Below are 25,534 nucleotides of genomic sequence, written 5' to 3'. Positions count from 1 at the left end.
GAAGAGCTTACACCACTGATCCCCTATATGAAGGTGGTGAGGGAACCTCACAAATAGGAGTGCACAAATAGCTATACAGGCGACAATAGAAGAAACATCAGAAGCAAATACAGGCCACAAATGACTGTGGCAATAAACAGTAGTCAGAAACAAAAGTGACAAATATAAATAACAAGACAGAGCTAGCCCACACCACTGATAGTTTTAACTCGTCTATGTATATATAGAGATAAGAGATAACAATGTGTATTAAAAATAAAATAATAAAAGTAAAGTTTTAAATAAAAAAAAGCAGTACATGATCCAAAGACGTATATAGGTCCAAAGTGACCATCAGTTAGCTTGCTAAAATAGTAAACGTTGACCTGTACTGTGAGGTCATCTGATATATAGCTGGAATAAGGGACGTGGCCCTGGTCGTGGTGCTGCTGGTGGACCTCCTGTTGCAGGGAGAGGACGTGGTCGATCTGTGCAAGCTACACGCACAAGTGAAACACCTTCCTCAGGTGCGAGTAGGCGACAGAACCTTCAGCGTTATTTGGTTGGGCCTAATGCGGCTCTACGAATGGTGAGGCCAGAACAAGTACAGGCGATAGTAGATTGGGTTGCTGACAGTGCCTCCAGTTGCTTCACATTGTCTCCCACCCAGTCTCCTGCTTAAAGATCAGAGTTAGCACTTGCAGCCGATGTCCATCAGTCTTTCTCCCCACCCCCTTGCAAATCAGCCAAGCAGTCTGAGCCCCAAGTCATGCAGCAGTCTCTTCTGCTTTTTGATGACTCTGCTAGCAGGGTTTCCCAGTGCCATCCACATAGCCCTGCCGCAGAAGTGGAAGAGATTGAGTGCACCGATGCCCAGCCACTTATGTTTCAAGATGAGTACATGGGAGGACCACCGCAACACGTCTCGGATGACGACTTAACACAAGTGCCAACTGCTGTGGCTTTCGAAAGTGTGCAGACCGACAAGGAGGGCAGTGGTGAAGACTGGGTGGAAGATGAGGTGGACGACGATGAGGTCCTCGACCCCACATGGAATCAAGGTCATGCGTGTGACCTGTGTAGTTCGGAGGAAGAGGCGGTGGTTGCACAGAGCCACCAGCACAGCAGAAGAGGGAGCAGGGTGCAAAAGCGGAGCGGCCGTCCCCTATACAGTATGCCTGCTACTGCCCAACACAGCAAGGGACCGAGCACACCAAAGCCAGCTCCAAGGAGTTCCCTGGTGTGGCAGTTCTTCAGACAATGTGCTGACGACAAGATACGAGTGGTTTGCACGCTGTGCAATCAGAGCCTGAAGCGAGGTATAAACATTCTCAACCTGAGCACAACCTGCATGACCAGGTGTCTAAGTGCAAAGCACGAGCTGCAGTGGAGTAGACACCTCAAAAACAAAGACAGGTCTCTGGCTCCTCCTGCTTCCTCTTCTGCTGCAGTCTCTGCCTCTTCATCCACCTCTGGAGTGACAAAGGCACCTGCCACCCCGCAAACAGGATCTGCCAGCAACACCACCACCTGGGTCACCAAGCATCTCCACAATGTCCCACGGAAGCGTTCAGCTGTCTATCTCCAAACTACTGGAGCGGAAAAGGAAGTACCCCCCTACCCACCCGCGATCCCTGGCCCTGAATGCCAGCATTTCAAAATTACTGGCTTTTGAAATGCTGTCATTCCGTCTGGTGGAGACAGAGAGTTTTAAAAGCCTTATGGCGGTGGCTGTCCCACAGTACGTCGTGCCCTGCCGCCACTCCTTTTCCAGGCGATCCATTCTTTCCCTGCACAACCAAGTGGGGGACAAAATCAGATGTGCACTGCGCAACGCCATCTGTGGCAAGGTCCACCTAACTACGGATACGTGGACCAGTAAGCACGGTCAGGGACGTTAGATCTCCCTAACAGTACACTGGGTAAATGCAGTGGCGGCTGGGCCTGAGGAGGATAGCAGTTTGGCGCATGTCCTTCCACTACCGAGGATTGCAGGGCGCTTCTCTTTGCCTCCTGTTGCTTCCACCTCCTACTCTGCTTCCGCCTCCTCATCCGGTCAGCGTAACACCTTCACCACCAACTTCAGCACAGCCAGGGGTAAACGACAGTAGGCAGTTTTAAAATGTATCTGTTTGGGGGACAAACCCCACACCGTGCAGGAGCTGTGGACGGGCCTTGAACAACAGACCGATGAGTGGTTGGTGCCAGTGAGCCTCAAGCCCGGCCCGGTGGTGTGCAATAATGGGCGAAATCTCGTAGCGTCTCTGGAATAGCCGGTTTGACGCACATCCTTTGCCTGGCGCATGTGCTGAATTTGGTGGTGCAGAGGTTCCTTAAAAATTACCCCAATATGTCAGAGCTGCTGCAGAAAGTGCGGGCTGTCTGTGTGCGCTTTCAGCCTTCTCACCCTGCTGCTGCTCGCCTGTCAGCGCTGCAGCGTAACTTCGGCCTTTCCGCTCACCGCCTCATATGCGACGTGCCCAAAAGGTGTAACTCCACCTTGCACATGCTAGCCAGACTGTGCGAGCAGCAGCAGGCGATTAGTGGAGTTTCAGCTGCAGCACGCACGGGTGAGTCGCTCTGCGGAACAACACTACTTCACCACCAATGACTGGGACTCTATGCGAGACCAGTGTTCCTTGTTGCGCTATTTCGAGTACTCCACCAACATGGTCAGTGCCGATAACTCCATTGTCAGCGTTACTATCCCACTTCTATGCCTCCTTGAAAAAAAATGCTGCTGGCGATGATGGAAGAGGATGTGGCACAGGAGGAGGAAGAGGGATAATTTCATAGGGTTTCCGGCCAGTCATTCACAATTGGCTCCGAGGGTGGGTTCCTGCACCTACACACGCCAGGTACACAATTGTCCAGCCAGGGCACAGTTGAGGAGGAGATGGAGCAGGAGGAACCGTGTTCACAGCAGGGTGGCACCCAAACCAGCTCATGGCCATCACTGGTGCGTTGTTGGGGGGGATACAGAGGACAGCTTGTTGTTGCCTCTGGGCAGCCTGGCACACATAAGCGATTACACGCTGCAGTGTCTCCGCAACGACCGCTGAGTTGCCCACATTCTAACTTTTGCTGACTACTGGGTAACCACGTTGCTGAATCCCCGTTACAAGGACAACGTACCGTCCTTTATTCAGTCACTTGAGCGTGATCGTAAGATGCGCGAGTACAAACGCACGCTGGTAGACGCACTGCTGATGGCATTCCCACCTGACAGGCATTGTAGAACCTCAGGAAACATGACAGGTGCTCAGAAAGTCAGAGCTGCTTCAAAATGCGGAAATTCACATTTTTGTACCAAACCATTTTTTTTTTATCAAAGACATGTAGAACAATAAATTTAGAAAAAAATTTATATATGGATGTTGTTTTTTTTTTTAAATGTTACAACTGAAAGTGAAAAATGTCATTTTTTTGCAAAAAAAATCAGTAAATTCCGATTAATAACAAAAAAAGTAAAAATGTCAGCAGCAATGAAATACCACCAAATGAAAGCTCTATTAGTGAGAAGAAAAGGAGGTAAAATTCATTTGGGTGGTAAGTTGCATGACCGAGCAATAAATGGTCAAAGTAGTGTAGTGCAGAAGTGTAAAAAGTGGACTGGTCATTAAGGGTGTTTAAGCTAGGGGAGCTGAGGTGGTTAAAAAACGAATCTTTATTTCATGATGGAATAACCTTTGGATGGTAATATATTTTCCTCAAAAAGCATTTTATATAAAAAAAAAATCCAATTGAAATAAATCATAGATTTTTTTTATCCACCCTGTTTGCAGCCCTCTAGCCCTTTCCATGACTTTTTTACAGCCATTTTAGTGCTCAAAAGTTCGGGTCCCTATTGACTTCAATGGGGTTCGTGTTCCAAACTCAAACTTTTTAGTGAAGTTCGGTCGAACCCGAACATCCAGGTGTCCGCTCAACTCTATTCACATGTAAAAGAAAAAAATGAAAAATTCCCCAATTAAGTAATTAAAAATTTTTAAAAAAAGAAAAAAAATTAATAGACATATATTTGGTATTGCCGCGTCCTCAACGACCTGCTCTATAAATATATCACATTATCCACCCCGTCTGATAAACACCATAAAAACTGTAAAAGCCTTTTTTTTTTGTCACCTTACATCACAAAAAGTGCAACTCCAAGTGATCTAAAAGGCATATGTCCCACAAAATGTTACCAATAAAACCATCACCTCATCCCGCAAATAGAGCCCCTACATAAGAAAATCGCTAAAAAATAATAAAAAACTAGCTCTCAGAACATGCTATTATTGTATACATATTAGGTATCGCCACGTCCGTAACAACCAGCTCAATAAAATATCACATGACCTAACCCCTCAGGTGAACACCATAAAAATAAAAACAGTGCCAAAAAAGCAATTTTTTTTGTCCCCTTGCAATTTTTGTGATGTAACCTCAATCGATCAAAAAGGTGTATGCCCCCCAAAATAGTACCAATCAAACCATCACCTCATCCCTCAAAAAGTTAGACCCTACCTAAGACAATCGGTCAAAAAAAAAAAAATAGATATATAAATTGGTGGAAAGAATATAAAACAGAACTTTTAATCAATAGCCTATACAAATTGCCTATCAAATTGTAGTCTCTTTGCTTTTAAAAAAATGCTCCATTGTGCATAGCCCCCAATGATGTGGAATTGAAGAGCACAGGGCTTGCACATCAATTTATGCGCCATCATACCTTTACACCGTGATGCCATCAAGTTGAGACAATAGGTCCCCTGTATCTCATATATAGAATGGCAAGCTCTGCACAAAGGGGGACAGGATCCCTCATACACACCCACATTTTGACAGAAGCCAAACAATTGGACAGCTTTTCAGTGGTACTACCCTCTTGTTTATTTTGCGGAGGCAATAAAAAGTGGCCGTGTTTGGGGGGTTGCAAAAGAATTTTTTTTTTTTCCTCAATAGGTTTGTCCTGTTCACACTAGCGCTAAAATCATACGTACCCCAAAGAGTACTAATAAAACTGGCACCTTATCCCCTAGTTTCCAAAATTGGGTCACTTTTTGGGAGTTTCTACTGTAAGGGTGCATCAGGGGGGCTTCAAATGGGACATGCCATCTAAAAACCAGTTCAGGTAAAGCTTCTAAGATTCGGAGGCTTCTAACGTCCTAAAAAAATGAAATGACATTTTCAAAATGATGCCAACATAAAGTAGACATATGGCTAATGTTGAGCAATAAATATTTTGAGGTATCACTGTTTTAAAAGCAGAGAAATTTTAATAATTGCGAATTGCAATTATTTTATAAATAAAGGTTTAATATTGACTCAAACATGAAGTACAATGTGTCACGAGAAAACAGTCTCAGAATGGTTTGGATAAGTAAAAGCGTTCCAAAGTTATGACCACATAAAGTGACATGTCAGATTTGCTAAATTAGGCTCTGTCAGGAAGGGGGAAATGGCCCGGATGTGAAGTGGTTAAAAAGCAGCAATTTTTACATAATTTTTTGGAATGTATTTACAGCGTTCACGGTGTGGTATAAATAACTTAACTTTATTATATTGGTCAGTACAATGATGGTAATATCAATCTTGTATATATATTTTTTTTTTCTCTCTTCCTGCAGGCTGCTTTTGCTTTTCATATCTCTGGATAAGTAGCAGCTAGAGAATACCAGAATGACAGCATTATCTTCACTACATGGGAAGATATCACTATTAGAAATCGGGATGCAGTGAATGCAGCTGAAAGTGAAAAGTAAAAGCAGGTTTTACCATATTTATTCCCGACTCGATTTCTAACAGTTATGTCTCCTGCTTATGTTGTGCTAATGCTGTCATTCTGGTCTTGCGAGAAAGCCTGGAATGCCACCAGCTTTCAAACAAAATCAGGCCTATGTCTCTACCTCCTGCTAATCCAGAGATATAAGCAGCTAAAGCAGCCCCCCCTCCTTCCATCCCCTTAGGGCGGAACTGTTAAGTGCTTTTCCCCCCTCGCCTATGACGGCACCCTTTGATAGTGTCCGCCCACTCCTCAGGACAGGAAACTGGAAACCACAACCACTTCACTTCAAAAGAAGGGATCAACCCCCTACACGCCAGTTCTCTTTCCTGTCCTAAAGGACAGGGTTGGATATGTCACAGCCACGAGGAATTTAAGGAGTTGCGGGCTTAATATAAATTGGTCTAAATCAGCCTGTATCCCGATTGATCCTCTGAACAATTTTAAACCAGGAGCACTGGAAATTAAGAAGATCAATGAACCCCTCAAGTACCTGGGCATCCAAATAACCCCAAATCCTAAGGATTATATTCAGTTGAACGTATGGAGGCAGGGGGACATGATATTATATGACGATCTTAAAAAGGAGTATGGTTTGGGTAATACAGAGCTGCCTTTTTTTATCTGCAATTAAAACAAGCACTCCGAACTTTGCTAGGAAAAGGCACACAAGTTGATATCCTCCCGCAGCCGTTAATGAATATCTTTAAGATAACACCAGGGGGGAAATTAATTTCTAAAATCTTTCAATGTTTAATACATCATAAGACCAAGAAGAAAGCGGTCAATAGTTTAATGAATAAATTGAAAGACGTTATAAACCCCCAGCAAGAAGAGTTTGGGGAATTGGCCATAAAAGAAAAAAATTGAGTTTCAAAGAACTTTTCCCGTAGGATTACCCAATTCAATATATTATACCGCCTTTATTACTCCCCTAAGATATTAAAGAAGTGTTATAAAACTAAAGTGTTTAGCTGCCTAAAATGTGGGGAGGAAGGGGTGGATGATGTCCACATACTCTGGACATGCATAAAGATTCAAGAGTTCTGGGGAAAGGTTAATGACAGAATAGAGCAATACCATCGGTTTAAAGTCCCCAGTCAATGTGAGACATGTATACTGGGAGTGATGGACAAAATGGATACCACACAACATCGGGAAATTGCTTTCAAACTCCTTTTTCAAGCTAGGAAATGTATTGTTGGACATTGGGGAGGTAGTGTGGCTCCGACGGTTAGGGAATGGGAGAAGATTACTAGAATTTCACTTGCTAGAGAGGAATTTCACATGGCAAATATTAAGAAAAAACATAGAACATGGCAGAAATGGCTAATATAGCTTTCCCCTGTGAGACGATGAGTGGCATAGGTTGGGCCCAGGGAGGTGGGCGCGGGAGAGGGGTTAAAGACAGGAGGATTTTTTTTTCTCTCCTTGGGAGCAGATAATAAATAAGGGCCGGGGGGGGGGGGTGGTAATATAATGTTATGTATTTTAAAGATTGTATAACGTTTTATTTGTATGAAGAAAAAACATTTTTTTATAAATTTTATATATATATATATATATATATATATATATATATATATAGAGAGAGAGAGATCCAGAAAAAAGAGCGGCACTCCGGTAGATAAAAGCAAAGTGAACCCTTTATTCACCCAGGTGGTGCAACGTTTCGGCTCCAAGCATGAGCCTTCTTCAAGCAAAAAAGCCTTTATATATATATATATAAAAAAAAAAAGCGTTGTGGGCGCCCTGTGTATTGAATTATAAGGAGGGCTTACCCGGCGGCGTAAGACTTCTGTGGAAGCTGATGCAGAGACTGAGCCTCTGACTCGTCCTCCCGCTCCGGTCCCTTCTCAGTTCGGGAGGTTCACATGCCTCCTGGACACGCGGACCTCTGCGGCCGTGTCCGCATGTTCGGCTGCCGGCGTTTGACGGCACTTCCGGGTTCTGGCAGTAGGAGGAAGCGCGATGCTGTAGACCGGAAGTGGGAGGAGCCGGTGCGCGCCCGTCACTTCCAGGTTCCGGCAGTAGGAGGAAGCGGAAATTATAAAAGTAGTGTAATAAATATTGAGGTTTGTTTTGCTCTTAGCTCTTGCTATTTTACTGGAAAAAATGATTAAAATGAAAAATTTGCAAAACAGTTTGTAAATTTTGCTTCCATTTTGCATTAAAGGGGTTATCCAATTTCAAGAACTCCCCCTCCCCGTGAAGTGTGTAGGGTCTAAAATGGGGTTACTTTTGAGTGGTTTCTGTTATGTAAGCCCCAGAAAGTGGCTTCATAACTGAGTTGGTCCTTAAAGTCGGTTTGGGAATTTTTGTTGTAAATCCGTTTGAGGTTGACACAATATGGTGCAATTTCAAACGGATCCGTCCCCCATTGACTTTAAATGTAAAGTCAGGAGTTAATATACCATAGGATCGGAGTTTTCTCCAATCCGATGGTATATTTTAACTTGAAGCGTCCCCATCACTATGGGAACGCCTCTGTGTTAGAATATACTGTCGGATTTCAGTTTTCACTAAGTGAAAACTCATCCCTGAAAAAGCTTTTATGCAGACGGATCTTCGGATCCGTCTGTATAAAAAGTTACCTACGGACGCGGATGCCAATCTTGTGTGCATCCGTGTTCTTTTACGGACCCATTGACTTGAATGGGTCCGTGAACCGTTGTCCGTCAAAAAAATAGGGACCGGAAACACGGATCACGGATGCGGCTGCAAAACGGTGCATTTTACGATTTTTCCACGGACCCATTGAAAGTCAATGGGTCCGCGAAAAGAAAACGGCACAACGGCCACAGATGCACACAACGGTCGTGTGCATGAGGCCTAACAGTGATCTTCCCAGTGCCCGCCCCTTTAGCAGTGACCTTTACAGTGCCCACTCCTTTAACAGAGACCTCCACAGTGCCCGCCCCTTTAAAAGTGACTTTCACAGTGACCGCCGCTTTAACAGTAACCTTCAGTGACCGCCCCTTTAACAGTGACCTCCACAGCGACCACTCCTTTAACAGTGACCTCCACCCCTTTAACAGTGACCTCATCGCTGACCGTGGCTGTGCAGAGTTTACAGAGGGAGGGGGCTCCCTCTGACTCCATTGGCACCTCGCGCTGCGCTGCAGGGGAGCGATGGTTGCCATGGCAGCCTCAATGCCTTACACAGGCATCAGGGCCTGCCAATTACGGAAGCCCAGGAGATCCAGCCTGAGGGCTGGGTCTCCTAGGCAACTGTCAGCATCTTACTGTGTAAGACGCTGACAGTTCAATTCAATACAATACAGAATGTATTGCACTGAATTGAAACAGGGTAAAACCCTGAAAAGGTTGGGACAAATATAGTGGGACAAATATAAAAAGTAAAAAAAGTGTTAAAAAAAACCAAAAACAGGTGGATTGGGTATCGCCGTGTCTGTAACGACGTGCTGTATAAAAATGTCACATAATCTACCACCTCAGCTGAACGCCGTAAAAAAAAAAAGCTAAAAATTCCATTTATTTGTCACCTTACATCACAAAAAGTGTAGTTCCAAGCAATCAAAAAGTCATACGCACCCCAAAAACGTTTGTTTCAAAAATGTTAGTGTAAAAAAAAAAAAAAGTATACATATTAGGTATTGCCACATCCGTAAGAACCTGCTGTATAAAAATATCACAATAACTAACCCCTCAGTTGAACACCATAATATTCTCTATACTTATGTTGGAAAATCAATAAAACTTGAAAGTTAAAAAAAAGAAAAAAAAATTACATAAGTTCAACCATTGAGACTCAAATTTCGACATGTTTTCATAAGCATTAATGTTTACTTTTAAGAATTCACTGTCCACTGTTCCTGCTGTGACCACGTCCTGAGGAAGTCTATTCCAGTGCTTCACAGTTCTTACAGTAAAGAAGCTTTGACGCTTCCGGAGACTGAACTGTTTCCTCTCCAATGTCTTTTGAGTGCATTTTATATGAAACAGTTTTTCACCATATTTTTTTGTATGGCCCATTTATATATTTGTATAGGTTAATCATGTCCCCCCTTAGACGTCTCTTTTCAAAACTAAATAAATTCAAATCTTTTAATCTTTCTTCATAACTAAGACCCTCCATGCCCCTTTTCAGTTTAGTCGCTCTCCTCTGTACTTTATCCAGCTGTAGTGCGTCCTTTCTATGGACTGGTGCCCAGAACTGAACTGCATATTCCAGATGAGGCCGCACCAACGCTTTGTAAAGTGGTAATATTACATCCATGCCCTGCGAGTCCATGCCTCATTTAATACATGACAATATCCTTGTGGGCTTAGAAGCAGCTGATTGACATTGTATGCTGTAATTAAGGGTACTTTCACACTAGCGTTTTTCTTTTCCGGCATAGGGTTCCATCCTAGGGGCTCTATACTGGAAAAGAACTGATCAGTTTTATCCCCATGCATTCTGAATGAAGAGTAATCCGTTCAGGATGCATCAGGATGTCTTCAGTTCAGTCTTTTTCCCTGATCAGGACAAAGATAAAACCGCAGCATGCTACGGTTTTATCTCCGGCCAAAAAAACGGAACAATTGCCTGAATGCCAATCCAGCATTTTTTTCCATAGGAATGTATTAGTGCCGGCATTCAAAATACCTGAATGCCGGATCCTTCTTTTGAAAAAAAGGTGAAAAAAATAAATGCCGGATCCGTTTAGCCGGGTGACACCAGCAAGACGGATTCAGCATTTCAATGCATTTTTCTGACTGATCAGGCATTTTTCAGACTGATCAGGATCCTGATCAGTCTTACAAATGCCATCAGTTGGAATACATTTTGCCGGATCCAGCAGGCAGTTCCAGCCGCAAGTATAAAAGTTGCCTAAGGCCTCATGCACACGACCGTTGTTTTATTCCGTGTCCGCTGTTCCGCTTTTCGTGATTTTCTGCGGACCCATTGACTTTCAATGGGTCAGTTGAAAACTCGGCTAATGCACCGTTTGTCATCCGCGTCCGTGATCCGTGGTTCCAGTCCGTCAAAAAAAATATAACCTGTCCTATTTTTTTCACGGAAAACGGTTCGCAGACCCATTCAAGTCAATGGGACCGTGAAAAAACGCGGAGGCACATAAGATTGTCGTCCGCGTCCGTTTTTTTCCTATCTTTTGCATGGCAAACTTGACTTAGACTTTTTTTTACTTTCCTTCATGTCTAGTGATCCTCCAAAAATAAAGGAAGACACGCGGAAACGGAACAACGGAACCCCATTTTGCGGAACGGAACACAACAACGGTCGTGTGCATGTGGCCTAAGAGATATTTTTCAATACTTTAATAGTTTGGACTTTTTTGGACGTGGCGATACCTAAAAAAATTTTTTTATACAAATTGGGAAAGGGGGTGATTTCAAATTTTTATGTTTTTAGTGTTTTTGTTTATTTTTTGCATTTTTTTTTTTGTTTGTTTTACTTTTTATTTAAGAACTATTATCCCCCTTATGGGGCTAGAACCTGGGATCTTTTCATCCCTTGTCCTATGCACCCTAATAGAGATCTATTAGGGTGCATAGGATCTCACATTGTGAAGGTGCAGACGAGAGTTATTGTGGAGTCCACGCTTGACATAACAGTGGTTCACTATACCGAGTCTACTACAATTTGGTCGGATCTGTATCTATCTGGAGCTGCGCGGTCTTTGACTATTAATTAGACCTTGGTATGAATTGGACTCACTACGCCGGAGATCAGCTGCGCTCACAGTAGGTATAGCAATTAGGGACTAAAGTTTTTATTCCAGTCTTCTCAAAGAGGCTGTCTTTTGGTGAGGTTTCACTATAATACACTACATTTTTCGCTTTACAAGAAAAATGGCCGTGCGTCTTATAAAGCGAATACTAGTGAGTTCTTCCATTATGGAAGCGCTAACTAGCATCTATTAGGTGTGGGGGTCACTCTGCACTACAGGTCCTGACCCTGTACAGCATCAGGATGTAGTGCTCGCAGAGAAGACAAGAGAGCACAACTCGAGAAGTGATCCCCGGACCTGGAGAGGAGCGGCAGAGCAGGAGACCTAAGTGAAGTTCTTTATTTTATCTCTGATCTGAGGTCTGATGGGGGTCTGGCATGGAGGTTGGATTTAATGTCCTCATATGGGGGTCTGATGTGAGGTCCTGATTTGGGTGTCTGATCTGATGATATGATATGAGGGTTTTATCCGAGGGTCTGATGAAAAAAATGTTTTCTTATTCTTCTCCTCTAAAACCTGGGGTGCGTCTTATAAAGCAAAAAATACAGTATACATGACACAGAAGGTGTATAGACCTGTACAGGCAATTTTAAGCTTTACAGAAAGTCCCATATGTATTTGTACATGTGGGACTTTCTGTAGTGTGGAGCAGTATATCAGCGCAGCCTGTGTAGTGTGTTTGTGCCAGGAATAATGTTAGGAATGGAAACAGAACAGACCTCATAGGCTGTGCTGATGCAGTTCTCCTGATCACATTCACAGACTGAAGACTGAAAGCCGCTCTAACGGGGGAACAGAGATAACTCTGATCCCAACTGCCTAACTCCCTAGATGCTGCACTCAACAGCGACCACAGCATCTAGGAAGAAAGCTCACTCTGCTGCCATGGCAACCAGGGACCTAACATTAACATGAATGTGCCTGTTAGTCTGTGCCAGAGTGATAGGCTATAATGCATAATGCATTGGTGTACAAGGTATACCAGTGCATCATAAAAGCCATGTCTCCCAGTGGGACTAAAATAAAAAAAATATATAATTAATAAAGTTGTTTTTTTTTTTGTTTTTTTTCTTCATAAAAGGCTGTTTATTTGTAAAACCACACACGTACAAATATACATTATATGATATCACACTGTGTGCCACAACCTGTAAACACTTTTTTTTTTTAGAGAAAGTGGGGAGGCCGGCATACAAACACCAATTGTACATACATTTAGGAGCAGTGGCATTTAAAAAAGTAACAAACCAGATTTGCAACCTTTTAACACTAGTTTCTGGCATAGGAGGTCATGGTAAATGATCCCCATGGCCAGAAGAAAACAAAAACAGCCACCCGGTGTCTTATTTCATACTCCTCCTTGCCTGAAAATACTTCTCTAGAATGCTAAGAGTATTGTTACTCTTCTGGAAAAAAAATTAGTTTATCAATCAATACACACATCATGCATACAGTCCAATTCCTAGCTTATTAAATGAGTCGTATAATCAGCATTTTTTAAATCAATTTTTGACCAGGAGTTGACTCAAAGAGAAGCATAAATGATCCCATTATGTTTCTGTATTTAGAACTCACTATTGGTTTTGACGGAGAATAACAAATATTGCTAAAATATTGATTATTGTATTATAAATTAGATTGTATTGGTGTAACGTAAACTAATGTGGATCCGCTGTGCCACTGAACAGATTTGGTTTGGTCCTATTCCTAAGGGTATTAATGGAAAGAGTGCAAAGGTGGGCTACAACAATGGTAAAGGGCCTGAAGCAAAACATATTAGAAGGGACTAAAAGTATTTAACCTGTATAGCCTTGAGGAAAGGAGGTAAAAGGGGGCATGATCGAAACCTTTAAGTATATTAAAGGTATTAACAAGCAACAGCATATGTGAGCTCCCATGGTCCCGGCCACCAGAGAGGCCAGCACTTTTTCCTATAGTGTGCAAGCAAGGCAGCCGCTGATGGATTGTAGGTGTCCGTAACCATGGAAACGAGCAGTGTATAATGTGATGGAAAAATAAATAAAGCCAGCAAAGGAAGCAATATGGATAATAATAATACATTAGTAAGTGCCTTGTATTAACTTTGTGTACATGATAAATGCCATTTTCTGAAGTGAAACAACCCCTCTAAGTGAATTTAACCCCCCTTGTGACATCCTCCATGCTATCAAATCGTAGCAAGAAGTGCCTTCCCGAAAACCACCATGATAGTAGTGAGAAGCAAAAAAATGGTCAGGGAAAAAAAGCGATAGAATTTAATGAAAAGAAAGCCTCTCCAATCATTAAACCATTCAAGAGCGCAACATTTTTCACCTTAACCCCTTCAGGACCCAGCCATTTTTCACCTTCAGGACCCAGCCAAATTTTGCAAATCTGACCAGTGTCACTTTATGTGGTGATAACTTTAAAACACTTTTACTTATCCAGGCCATTCTGAGATTGTTTTCTCGTCACATATTGTACTTCATGACAGTGGTAAAATTGAGCCAAACTATTTCAATTTTATTTATAAAAATAATAATTAACAAAAATTCGGAAAAATTTGCAATTTTCAAAATTTCAATTTCTCTGCTTTTAAAACAGGTAGTAATACCTCCTAAAATAGTTATTACTTTACATTTTCCATATGTCTACTTCATGTTTGGATCATTTTGTAAATTACACTTTCTTTTTTTGGGATGTTAGAAGGCTTTGAATTTTAGAAGAAAATCTTAACATTTTTAAGTAAATTTCCAAAACCCAATTTTTAAAGGACCAGTTCAGGTCTGAAGTTACTTTGTGGGGCTTACATAATAGAAACCACCCATAAATGGCCACATTTTAGAAACTACACCCTCAAGGTATTCAAAACAGATTTTACAAACTTTGTTAACCCTTTAGGTGTTCCACAAGAATTGGAGTTGGTGTGGCGTAGACATGGTTGGACTCTTCGCATGACTGGGCTGTAAATATTGAGGGTTTCACATTATTTAGGAAATATACGGTCAATAGAAAAGGTGGTGGCGTGTGCCTGTATGTGAGGAGTAATCTGAAGACAAATGTGAAAGAGGCAATTGTGGGTGAGGATGTGGAAACCTTATTGGTGGAAGTTCAAAGGGATAAAAACACTGAAAAAATAATACTTGGTGTAATCTATAGACCCCTTAACATCACAGAAGTGATAGAAACGCAACCGTATAACCAAATAGAGTGGGCTGTACTAGCGGGTACAGTGGTCATAATGGGAGATTTTAACTTCCCAGACATTGACTGGGGACATGATTCTGCCTCAACCGCAAAGGGGAGAAGATTCCTCAACTTGCTGCAGGACCACTTTATAGGCCAGTTTGTAGAAGCTCCCACTAGGGGCAATGCTCTGTTGGATCTGGTAATTTCTAATGATGCAGAGCTTGTTGGAAATGTTACTGTTCGAAAAACGCTAGGTAATAGTGACCACAATATAATTATATTTCCCCTAAATATAAGAAGCAAACTCTGTCAGGCAGAGCAAAGACACTCAATTTCAAAAAGGCTAATTTCCCTGGGTTGAGGGCAGCATTTCAGGGCATAGACTGGGAGCAGCTAGGGTTGGGCACTAAACCGGTATTAACGATATACCGCAGTATTAAGAAATGGTGACATCGCCATTTCTTAATTACCGTGGTATTTTAGTGACGTCATAGGGGCAGACATACGTCACAGTGCTGAATGCCTCTAAAACATCCGGCGCACATTACAGCTGGCACAGTGGAGAAGGAGAGAGTCCCTTCCCACTGTGATCCGGCTGCCGCTGCGCCACTAATGAGAAGGTAATAATGAGGAGGAGGGGAGGGGCTGTGGCCGCTGCGCCACCAATGAGAATTACCCTCAATACAAATATAGATATCACATACACGGCATGCGTTCTCAATGACAGGAAGCGGCGATAGCGAACCGAGGCAATTTACCCCTCTATTGCGGCACCTGAGGGGCCAATTGGCATGGTTTGGTGGGATCCCTGTCATTGAGGCCTAGTGCCGGCTGTTGCGCGGTCTTTATGACTACTCTTTGAGAAGACTACCTCCTTATCCACACTGGATTTTCTTTGACACATTTTCGGTTCTACCATATATGATGCTTATTTTGCTCCACTCTTGTAATGCCAAATATTTAAATGTGTCCCATTACTTTTGGTCCCTTAACAAGTGGGAGGCACATATGCAAACTGCTGTAATTCCTACACCGTTCACCTGATTTGTAAATACCCTCAAATTAAAGCTGACAGTCTGCAGTTAAAGCACACATTGTTCGTTTCTTTTCAAATATATTGTAGTGGTGTATAGAGCCAAAAATGTTAGAACTGTGTTGATGTCCCAATATTTATGGACCTGACTGGATCTACATTATATACTTTGTTCCTTTTCTTATGGTTTCATGTTTTTTTTTTTGTTTTTTTACACAGTTGATGGCTCAAACAGAAAGGCAAAAATTATTTGTAATGTTTATAAAGTGCCACGAGGTAATCATATGGTTCTCATGAGTTATATACACAGACAAACTTTGGCCAAAAGTTCTGAAACATTGGTGGGAGCACGTGTTAAAATCACTCACTGTAATGAATCTTTTATCTATCTATTATCTCCATTAAGGTAAGGACATACTATTCTTTTCTATATTTATGATTATTTCATAAAGGGGTTTTCCAGGATTACTAAGTTTAACATATATGCTTACATATTTAGTTAACTCATGTACATCTCCATTGCTTCATTTTTTCCTAACCTATTTTACAATTCACTGATGATTTACATCCTGTGTAATATTTTACAATTTAAGGGCTCATGCACACAACTGTGGTTTGGGTTTTTTGCGGGGCAGATGCAAAACCTTTCACTTCAATGGGACAACAAAAGATTTTGTCCGCATCTGCACGTCCATTCTGTCCGCATAACGATAGGTCTGTTTTATTAGGGGCTTGCCATACCGTTCTGCAAAATGTGGAATGCACACGGCCGGTATTCATGTTTTGTGGACTTCGAAACAGCCAACAGTCATGTGCATAAGCCCTAATGATTTTTCCCTGTTCACCACTCATGGCAGCACCACTGGATGTTGCCCACTTGACCTTCATAGCACAGGAAACAGAGGTTAAAAGACCCCTCGCACCACCACCCTCAAGCTTTCTTCCTGTTCCTAATGAGGACAAACGCAGGAAGGTTCCCTGCTACGGGGTAAAAGATTTTCTGCAATAGACCCTCAAGGTCTTTTAAGGCTGAGCATTCTGCCTCTCCTAATTCCTGACTAGCCTTGCTAGCATGTTTCTGGACACAGGTCCCCTATCCGCCCCAGAACCCACTTGGCTGTCTATGGCTTCTGAGACTACAGTTAGGGTCTCTGTCTAACCTTTGTAGCCATTCCACCACCTTCCTTGGTGGATGTCCCCTGGCTTGCTCCTAACCCTTGCAAAGTGAGTAATGCAGCTTGCAGTTACCCCACTATTGATTTTGCTGTGGGTTCATGAAGCACAGCCGTGCCCTAGTGCAAATGAAACTTATGAGGCACATTTGTTAAAACAGGCATAGAAAATTATGAATGAGACGACCCTGTCGCCCCTCCTCCGCCCATGCCACGCCCACAATTGTAGACCTAGTGAGTGGAGAGATGTCACAGATAGCGGCGCAACTAACTATCTGCGTCTGAAATACGCCTCTCCAGACCAATGTTATGTATGGGATACAGTGGTGGTCAGAAGCTCTTTGTAAAATACCTTGTAGAATACCTTTGTAAATAGAAAAAAATATATATATAGAAACGTATGGCTTGATATTACAATGGACTATAATTGAGCAAATGTAGTTAAAAAATGCATACTTTACTTTTCACTCCTTTTGTCATTGTTTGTTTCTGTACTTTATTATGTAAAACTGAAACAAACAAAGTAGACATATTTGATATCATTGCATCCGTAACAACCTGCTCTATAAAAATAGATTTAACCTGTCAGATGAACATTGTAACAAACAAAAAATGAAGACTGTGCCAAAACATTAAAAATCATATGTACCCCAAAATAGTACTAATAAAACTGCCACCTTATCCCATAGTTTCCAAAATGATGTAAATTTTTGATTTTCTACTGTAGGGTTATATATATATATATATATATATATATATATATATATATAAAATCGTTTTTTTTTACACAATAAAAGCACACAGAGCTATGGGGACTGGTTATTGCGGATGTGCTAACGGCGATCTAGCAGCCCATGTCCTCAGCTCTATACCCAAAATCCAGGTGACAGGTTCCCTTTAAAGAAAAAAAATGGATTAAAATGGAAAATCTGAATTTAGAAATGTCATCTCCATTTTCCTTTCATTCTTGTGTAATACCGAAAAGGGTTAACGGTTTGTAAAATAAGTATTGAGCAAGGCTACTTTCACACTAGCGTTTTGGCTTTCCGTTTCTGAGATCCGTTCAGGGCTCTGAAAAGTGGTCCAAAACAGATCAGTTTTGCCCTAAGCATTCTGAATGGAAAAGGATCCGCTCAGAATGCATCAGTATGCCTCCGATCAGTCACCATTCAGCTCTGGAGGCGGACACCAAAACGTTGCCTGCAGCCTTTTTCTGTCCGCGATGTGGTGCGGAGCAAGTCGGATCCATTCTGGCACACAATGTAAGTCAATGGGGACGGATCCGTTTTCTCTGGCACAATAGAAAACAGATCGGTCCCCCATTGACTTTCAATGGTTTTCATGACTGATCCGTCATGGCTATAGAAGGCATAATAGAACCGAATCCGTTTATGATGGATGCATGCGGTTGTATTATTGTAACAGAAGGGTTTTCGCAGATCCATGACGGATCCAAAAAAAAATTAAAAAAAATAGTGTGAAAGTAGCCTAACTTGAGGGGTGTAGTTTCTACAATGGGGTCATTTATGGGGGTTTCAACTGGTCCTTAAAAAGTGGGTTTTTGAAATTTTCTTTAAAATTTTAAAAAACTGTTCTAAGGCCTCTTTCACACTTGCGTTGTTGGGATCCGGCATGCACTTCCGTTGCCAGAGCTGCCCGCCGGATCCGGAAAAACGCAAGTGTACTGAAAGCATTTGAAGACGGAACCGTCTTCCAAATGCTTTCAGTGTTACTATGGCACCCAGGACGCTATTAAAGTCCTGGTTGCCATAGTAGGAGCGGGAGAGCGGTATACTTACAGTCCGTGCGGCTCACGGGGCGCTCCAGAATGATGTCAGAGCGCCCCATGCACATGGATGACGTGTCCATGCGATCACGTGATCCATGCGCTTGGGGCGCCCTGACGTCACTCTGGAGCGCCTGGGGAGCCGCACGGACGGTAAGTATACTGCTCCCGCGCTCCCTGCTACACTTTACCATGGCAAACAGGACTTTAGCGTCCCGGCAGCCATAGTAACCATTCAGAAAAAGCTAAATGTCGGCTCCGGCAATGCGCCGAAACGACGTTTAGCTTAAGGCCGGATCCGGATCAATGCCTTCCAATGAGCATTAATTCCGGATCCGGCCTTGCGGCAAGTGTTCCGGATTTTTGGCCGGAGCAAAAAGCGCAGCATTCTGCGGTATTTTCTCCGGCCAAAAAACGTTCCGTTCCGGAACTGAAAACATCCTGATGCATCCTGAACGGATTTCTCTCCATTCAGAATGCATGGGGATATGCCTGATCAGGATTATTCCGGTATAGAGCCCCGACGACGGAACTCTATGCCGGAAGACAAGAACGCAGGTGTGAAAGAGCCCTAAGCCTTATAACGTCCTAAAAATGATGCCAACATAAAGTAGACATATGGGGAATATTAAGTAATAAATATTTTACATGGTATCACTTTTCTGTTTTAAAAGCAGAGAAATAAAATTTTAAAAAAATTGTGAATTTTTCAATTTTTGATAAATTTGAGATTTTTTCATAAATAGAGGTGAAATATATTGACTCAAAATTATGACTGTCATGAAGCACAATGTGTCACGAGAAAACAGACTCAGAATGGCTTGGATAAGTAAAGCCTCAATCACACAGTCAGAGTTCGGTCAGTGATTTCCATCAGTGATTGTGAGCCAAAACCAGGATTGGAGCTAAGGTACAAGGGAAAGATCTGCACCTCTTCTGTGTTTAGAACCGCACCTAGTTTTGGCTCAAAATCACTGATGGAAATCACTGACCAAACACTGACTTGTGAATGAGGCGTAAGTGTTCCAAAGTTATTACCACATAAAGTGATACGTGTCAGATTTTCAAAAATAAGCTTGTTTACGAAGGTGCAAAATGGCCCGGTCATTAAGGGGTTAACCAGCCTGGTTGTCTATAGCTATATTTACTGGCAGCTGTATGCTCTGTTGCCACTAGAGTTCTAATTTTATCTCGTTAGTCTGCCATTTGTTTGTTGATTTAATATATTTTGTAAACTTTTCTGTCTACCTTGAGGAAAGTGTTTATTGCCCTACAGCCCCAATCAGTTTTGCCAAAGTTGCAGGGATAAATCTCATCCAGGCATACAAATATGCATAGTCTAGAAACATTTTGTTAGTTATGTCTGAATTAACCCCTTAGTGGTCATCCTGCTTTGGGCCTTATTGACCAAGTGTTTTTCTTCCTTTTTTCATGATCATCTTCCAAGAGCAATTGAAAAAAAGGCGCATTTTTAAGTGCATTGTATTTTAATGTCAGTGCTATACTGACATTGACCAGATGGATGCGCCAGAGAGGTGTAGCCTGCTGGGAAACACTCAAGGCAGGCTTGAGGCCTACACCGGGTCCCAGCCAGCCTGTACACACATCGGCACCCCGTGATCACATTTGCAGGGTACCCCTTCATGTAGCGGGTGCCATTGCCTGCGGCATATAAGAGGTTAAACAGCCCAGATTGGCACTCCTGCCAGTCCTGCTCTTAGAGCAGGAACGTGGCTCTCATATGAGAACCAAGCCTCGGCATGCCTCTGTTCCCTGGCCTGCTGCTGCACGCCTCTGTGCTCTATAGCTTTCCTAGCAATATGTTCCCAATGTCTAAGATTATACAACCCTTTAAACCTCATCTGCCATTTTTCTTCCCACACCTCCAATCTATCCAAATCCGTCTGTAGCAGCCTACTGTCCTCTTTCGTGTTTATTACTTTACACAGTTTAGTGTTATCTGCTAAAAAATTATATTTTACTGTGCAGGTCTTCTACAAGATCATTAATAAAATTGTTAAATAGAATAGGCCCCAATACTGACCCCTGTGGTACCCCACTGGTGACAGTGACCTACTCTTAATAGCCACCCTTTGTTTTCTGTCACTGAGCCAGTTACTTACCCATATACACACATTTTCCCTGGCACCTCCACAACGGCAATATAGGAGGATCTCCCCAACTCTCAAGGGACAGGATTCGACGTAGAAGTCCAAAATGAAATGCCTCCTCTTATCGACTTCATTTTTTGTTTCCTGTCCCTTGGGGGATGCATGCAAGTCCTCCTGTTATGGAATCTTTTTTGCCTAGTCTTTTCTTTCTCCAGCTTCTGGGAGTGCTGGGTAGAGTGTGCGCTCAACTTCCCTGTTCTTGGCTTAAATCCTTGTGCATAAAGCAACCCCAGGCATGAGCCTTGCGCTCATAGGATCGACTGCAGGTGACCATTTCAGACAGTAGTAAAACAGCCCCTTAACTTTCTAGCGGACACCTCAGCAGACCTTGTAAGGCTTATTTCTAGATCAGTTGCATTGTCGCAGAGCAGTTTGGCTCAGGTCGTGGTCTGGTGACTCGGGGTCTAAAAAAGCCTAAAAGATTCAATCCCCTGTGAGGGAGACAGATTCCTGAAAAGGCATCGGACAACAAAAAAAAATTACCTTCTGAATCCAGATTCTTCCAGCAGTGGTGCTCCTTTCATAAACATGGAAGCGGTAGATAGTACCAGAGGAAAAAGGACTCTACTCATAGAGGGTAGAGGAAATGGTTCCTGTTTACTCGCGGCAGCAAAAAGTAACACTAACGCCAGATTTCCAGTCTGTTCTAGTCTCAGCATGTTCCTTCAAGCATGGGAGAACGTCACCCCCTTGACTTTGGTTCTGAAAGCAAGCCAACAGGATTACAAGTTGGAAGCTGCCGCCAAACAGATTTCTGATAAACAGACCCCTATTAAATACTCAGAAACCGCTAGCATTGGAAAAGTAAATATTCTCCCTAATACAAAAACGGGTACGAATTCCAGTCCCTTGCTCTCAGGAAGGTCAGGGTTTCTACTCCCCAATTTTCTTAGTCGCGAAACTCAACAGGTCCTTCCGATTAATAATCAATCTCAAAGATTTAAACTGCTTCATCTTATATAAGAGGTTTAAAATGGAGACCATAAAATCAACAATAAATATTCTAAATAAAAACTGCTATATGGCAACACCAGATCTGGCGGATGCCTACTACCATATTCCAATGCACAACAGTTAGCAAAAATATCTAAGGGTCGCTGTTTCCATAGGGGAAGTATCTCCCATTATCAATTCAGAGCTCTACCCTTTGGGCTATCAGCAGCCCCAAGGGTATTTACCAAAATTATTGCAGAGGTTGCCAGCTGTTCTTTAGAAAAGTATGTTAATTGTCCCCTATCGGGATGATTTCTTACTGGTTGCCCCACCAAAGAAATTGCTTCTAGATCACTTACAGATGGCAATAGCAGCCTTCTAGAGCCCATTCACAGGACCATATATTTGAGTCCACATCTGTTCCGCAATTTTGCAGAACAGATGCGGACCCATTATTTTTAATGGGTCCGCAAAAGATGCTGACAGCATGTCCTGTCCGCATCCGTGCTCCTGTTCCGTGGCCCTGCAAAAAAACATAGAACGTGTCCTATTCTTGTCCGTAATCGTGGACATGAATAGGCATTTCTGTAATAGGGCTATCCGTTCCGCAAAATGCGGAAGGCACATGGCTGGTATCCGTGTTTTGCAGATCCGCAATTTGCAGACACCAAAACACATACGGTCGCCTGAATGAGCCCTTTAACTAGACTGGATATTAGATCGCGAAAAGTCAGATCTGCTAGCAGCTCAGCAAAAGATCTTTTTGGGAATTTTCTTAGATTCCTGAAAACTACCTTCCTTTCTCCCCTTGGAGAAACAGGACCTAGTGATCAGAACAGTTAAAATCTTTCGGCAGAGAAGACCAACATCCCTCATGAAGCCATTCTGATACTCCAAGATAGTGTCTCTTAGAAAACCCTCAGTTTCCCACGACAAATGTTAGACTAAGGCTACTTTCACACTTGCGTTCAGAGCGGGTCCGTCTGATGTCTGCACAGACGGATCCGCTCCTATAATGCAGACGTTTGGATCCGTTCAGAATGGATCCGTCTGCATTATAGCTTAGAAAAAATTCTAAGTGTGAAAGTAGTTCAGACGGATCCGTCCAGACTTTACATTGAAAGTCAATGGGGGACGGATCCGTTTGAAAATTGAGCCATATTGTGTCATATTCAAACGGATCCGTCCCCATTGACTTACATTGTAAGTCTGGACAGATCCGTTTGCCTCCGCACGGCCAGGCGGACACCCGAACGCTGCAAGCAGCGTTCGGGTGTCCGCTTGCTGAGCGGAGGCTGAACGCTGCCAGACGGATGCATTCTGAGCGGATCCGCATCTACTCAGAATGCATTAGGGCAGTACGGATGCGTTCGGGCCGTTTGTGAGCCCCTTCAAACGGAGCTCACAAGCGGAGCCCCGAACGCTAGTGTGAAAGTAGCCTTACCCGCCTATAGTTACTGGGCTCTGTTTTTGACCCTTTTATTTATTTATTTATATATATTTTTTTAATATTGGCACCACATTTACTAACCGCCAATCCTGTGGAACACCGTGTCATTTTAAAGTCCCTAAATATCAGAAATAAGGGTCTGTCAATTACTTAATAATTATTATTATTTTTATTATTAAAGCGCCACTCATTCCATAGCGCTGTACATATGAAAAGGGGTATACATACATATTACAGACAATTGCACTAAGCATGAACAAGGGAAGTTGCATACTCGTACAGAAGGAGGGCTTACAATCTACATGGTATGGGAGAAGGACACAGTAGGTGAGGGTCAAGCTGGTCATGGCGGTATGGAGGCAGCAGGGTCACTGGTTGTAGGCTTGTCTGAAGAGGTGGGTTTTTAAGTTTCTTTTGAAGGATTCCACTGTAGGTGAGAGTCTGATATGTTGGGGTAGCGAGTTCCAGAGTATGGGGGATGCACGGGAGAAATCTTGGAGGGGATTTTGGGAAGAGGTGGTAAGAGGATAGGAGAGAAGGAGGTCTTGTGAGGATCGGAGATTGCGTGTGGGGATGTATCGGGGAAAGTAGCTCAGAGATGTAGGGAGGGAACAGGTTGTGGATGGCCTTGTATGTATTTGTTAGTATTTTGAACTGAATTTGTTGGGCAATGGGGAGCCAGTGAAGGGATTGACAGAGGGGCGAGGCAGAGGAGTAACAGGGTGAGAGATGGATCAATCGTGCAGCAGAGTTGAGGATAGATTGGAGGGGTGCGAGAGTGCTAGATGGAAGGCCACAGAGGAGAATATTGCAGTAGTCTAGGCGGGAGATGATGTACAATTATCTTAGGATACAGGGGTGTATGCCATGTGGACCTTGTGATTTATCTATTTTAATCTTTTTAACCACCTCCGGACCGCCTAACGCAGATTCGCGTTCCGGAGGTGGCAGCCCTGCGCAGAGTCACGCATATATGCGTCATCTCGCGATGACCGAGATTTCCTGTGAACGCGCGCACACAGGCGCGCGCGCTCACAGGAACGGAAGGTAAGCGAGTGGATCTCCAGCCTGCCAGCGGCGATCGTTCGCTGGCAGGCTGGAGATGTGATTTTTTTTAACCCCTAACAGGTATATTAGACGCTGTTTTGATAACAGCGTCTAATATACCTGCTACCTGGTCCTCTGGTGGTCCCCTTTGTTTGGATCGACCACCAGAGGACACAGGCAGCTCAGTAATATGTAGCACCAAACACCACTACACTACACCCCCCCCTGTCACTTATTAACCCCTTATTCACCCTTGATCACCCCTGATCACCCCATATAGACTCCCTGATCACCCCCTGTCATTGATTACCCCCCTGTCATTGATCACCCCCCTGTAAAGCTCCATTCAGATGTCCGCATGATTTTTACGGATCCACTGATAGATTGATAGATGGATCGGATCCGCAAAACGCATACGGACATCTGAATGGAGCCTTACAGGCGAGTGATCAATGACTGTGGTGATCACCCCATATAGACTCCCTGATCACCCCCCTGTCATTGATTACCCCCCTGTAAGATCCATTCAGATGTCCGCATGATTTTTACGGATCCACTGATAGATGGATCGGATCCGCAAAACGCATACGGACGTCTGAATGGAGCCTTACAGGGGCGTGATCAATGACTGTGGTGATCACCCCATATAGACTCCCTGATCACCCCCCTGTCATTGATTACCCCCCTGTCATTGATTACCCCCCTGTCATTGATTACCCCCCTGTCATTGATCACACCCCTGTAAAGCTCCATTCAGATGTCCGTATGATTTTTACGGATCCACTGATAGATGGATCGGATCCGCAAAACGCATACGGACGTCTGAATGGAGCCTTACAGGGGCGTGATCAATGACTGTGGTGATCACCCCATATAGACTCCCTGATCACCCCCCTGTCATTGATTACCCCCCCCTGTCATTGATTACCCCCCCTGTCATTGATCACCCCCCCTGTCAGGCTGCATTCAGATGTCAGTATGATTTTTACGGATCCACTGATTGATGGATCGGATCCGCAAAACACATACGGACATCTGAATGGAGCCTTATAGGGAGGTGATCAATGACAGGGGGGTGATCACCCCATATAGACTCCCTGATCACCCCCCTGTCATTGATTACCCCCCTGTCATTGATCACCCCTCTGTAAGGCTCCATTCAGACATTTTTTTGGCCCAAGTTAGCGGAAATTTTTATTTTTTTTCTTACAAAGTCTCATATTCCACTAACTTGTGTCAAAAAATAAAATCTCACATGAACTCACCATACCCCTCACGGAATCCAAATGCGTAAAATTTTTTAGACATTTATATTCCAGACTTCTTCTC

General features: G+C 43.2%; 1 protein-coding gene across 1 annotated transcript in view; it reads left to right on the top strand.

Annotated features, from left to right (window-relative positions):
- The window catches only part of TBCCD1 (TBCC domain containing 1), a 139,999-nt gene that overhangs the window by 71,177 nt on the left and 43,288 nt on the right, over window positions 1-25,534 (top strand). Inside the window, exon 4 of the mRNA XM_040432835.1 lies at window positions 15,866-16,052. Within this exon, the coding sequence (XP_040288769.1) occupies window positions 15,866-16,052 (187 nt within the window). The remainder of the gene's footprint in view (window positions 1-15,865; window positions 16,053-25,534) is intronic.

This window comes from Bufo bufo, chromosome 5 (assembly GCF_905171765.1).
Source record: "Bufo bufo chromosome 5, aBufBuf1.1, whole genome shotgun sequence".
NCBI classification, from domain to species: Eukaryota; Metazoa; Chordata; class Amphibia; order Anura; family Bufonidae; genus Bufo; species Bufo bufo.
The sequence above is the reverse complement of the archived record's forward strand: the minus strand, read 5'-3'. Positions and strand labels throughout refer to the sequence as shown.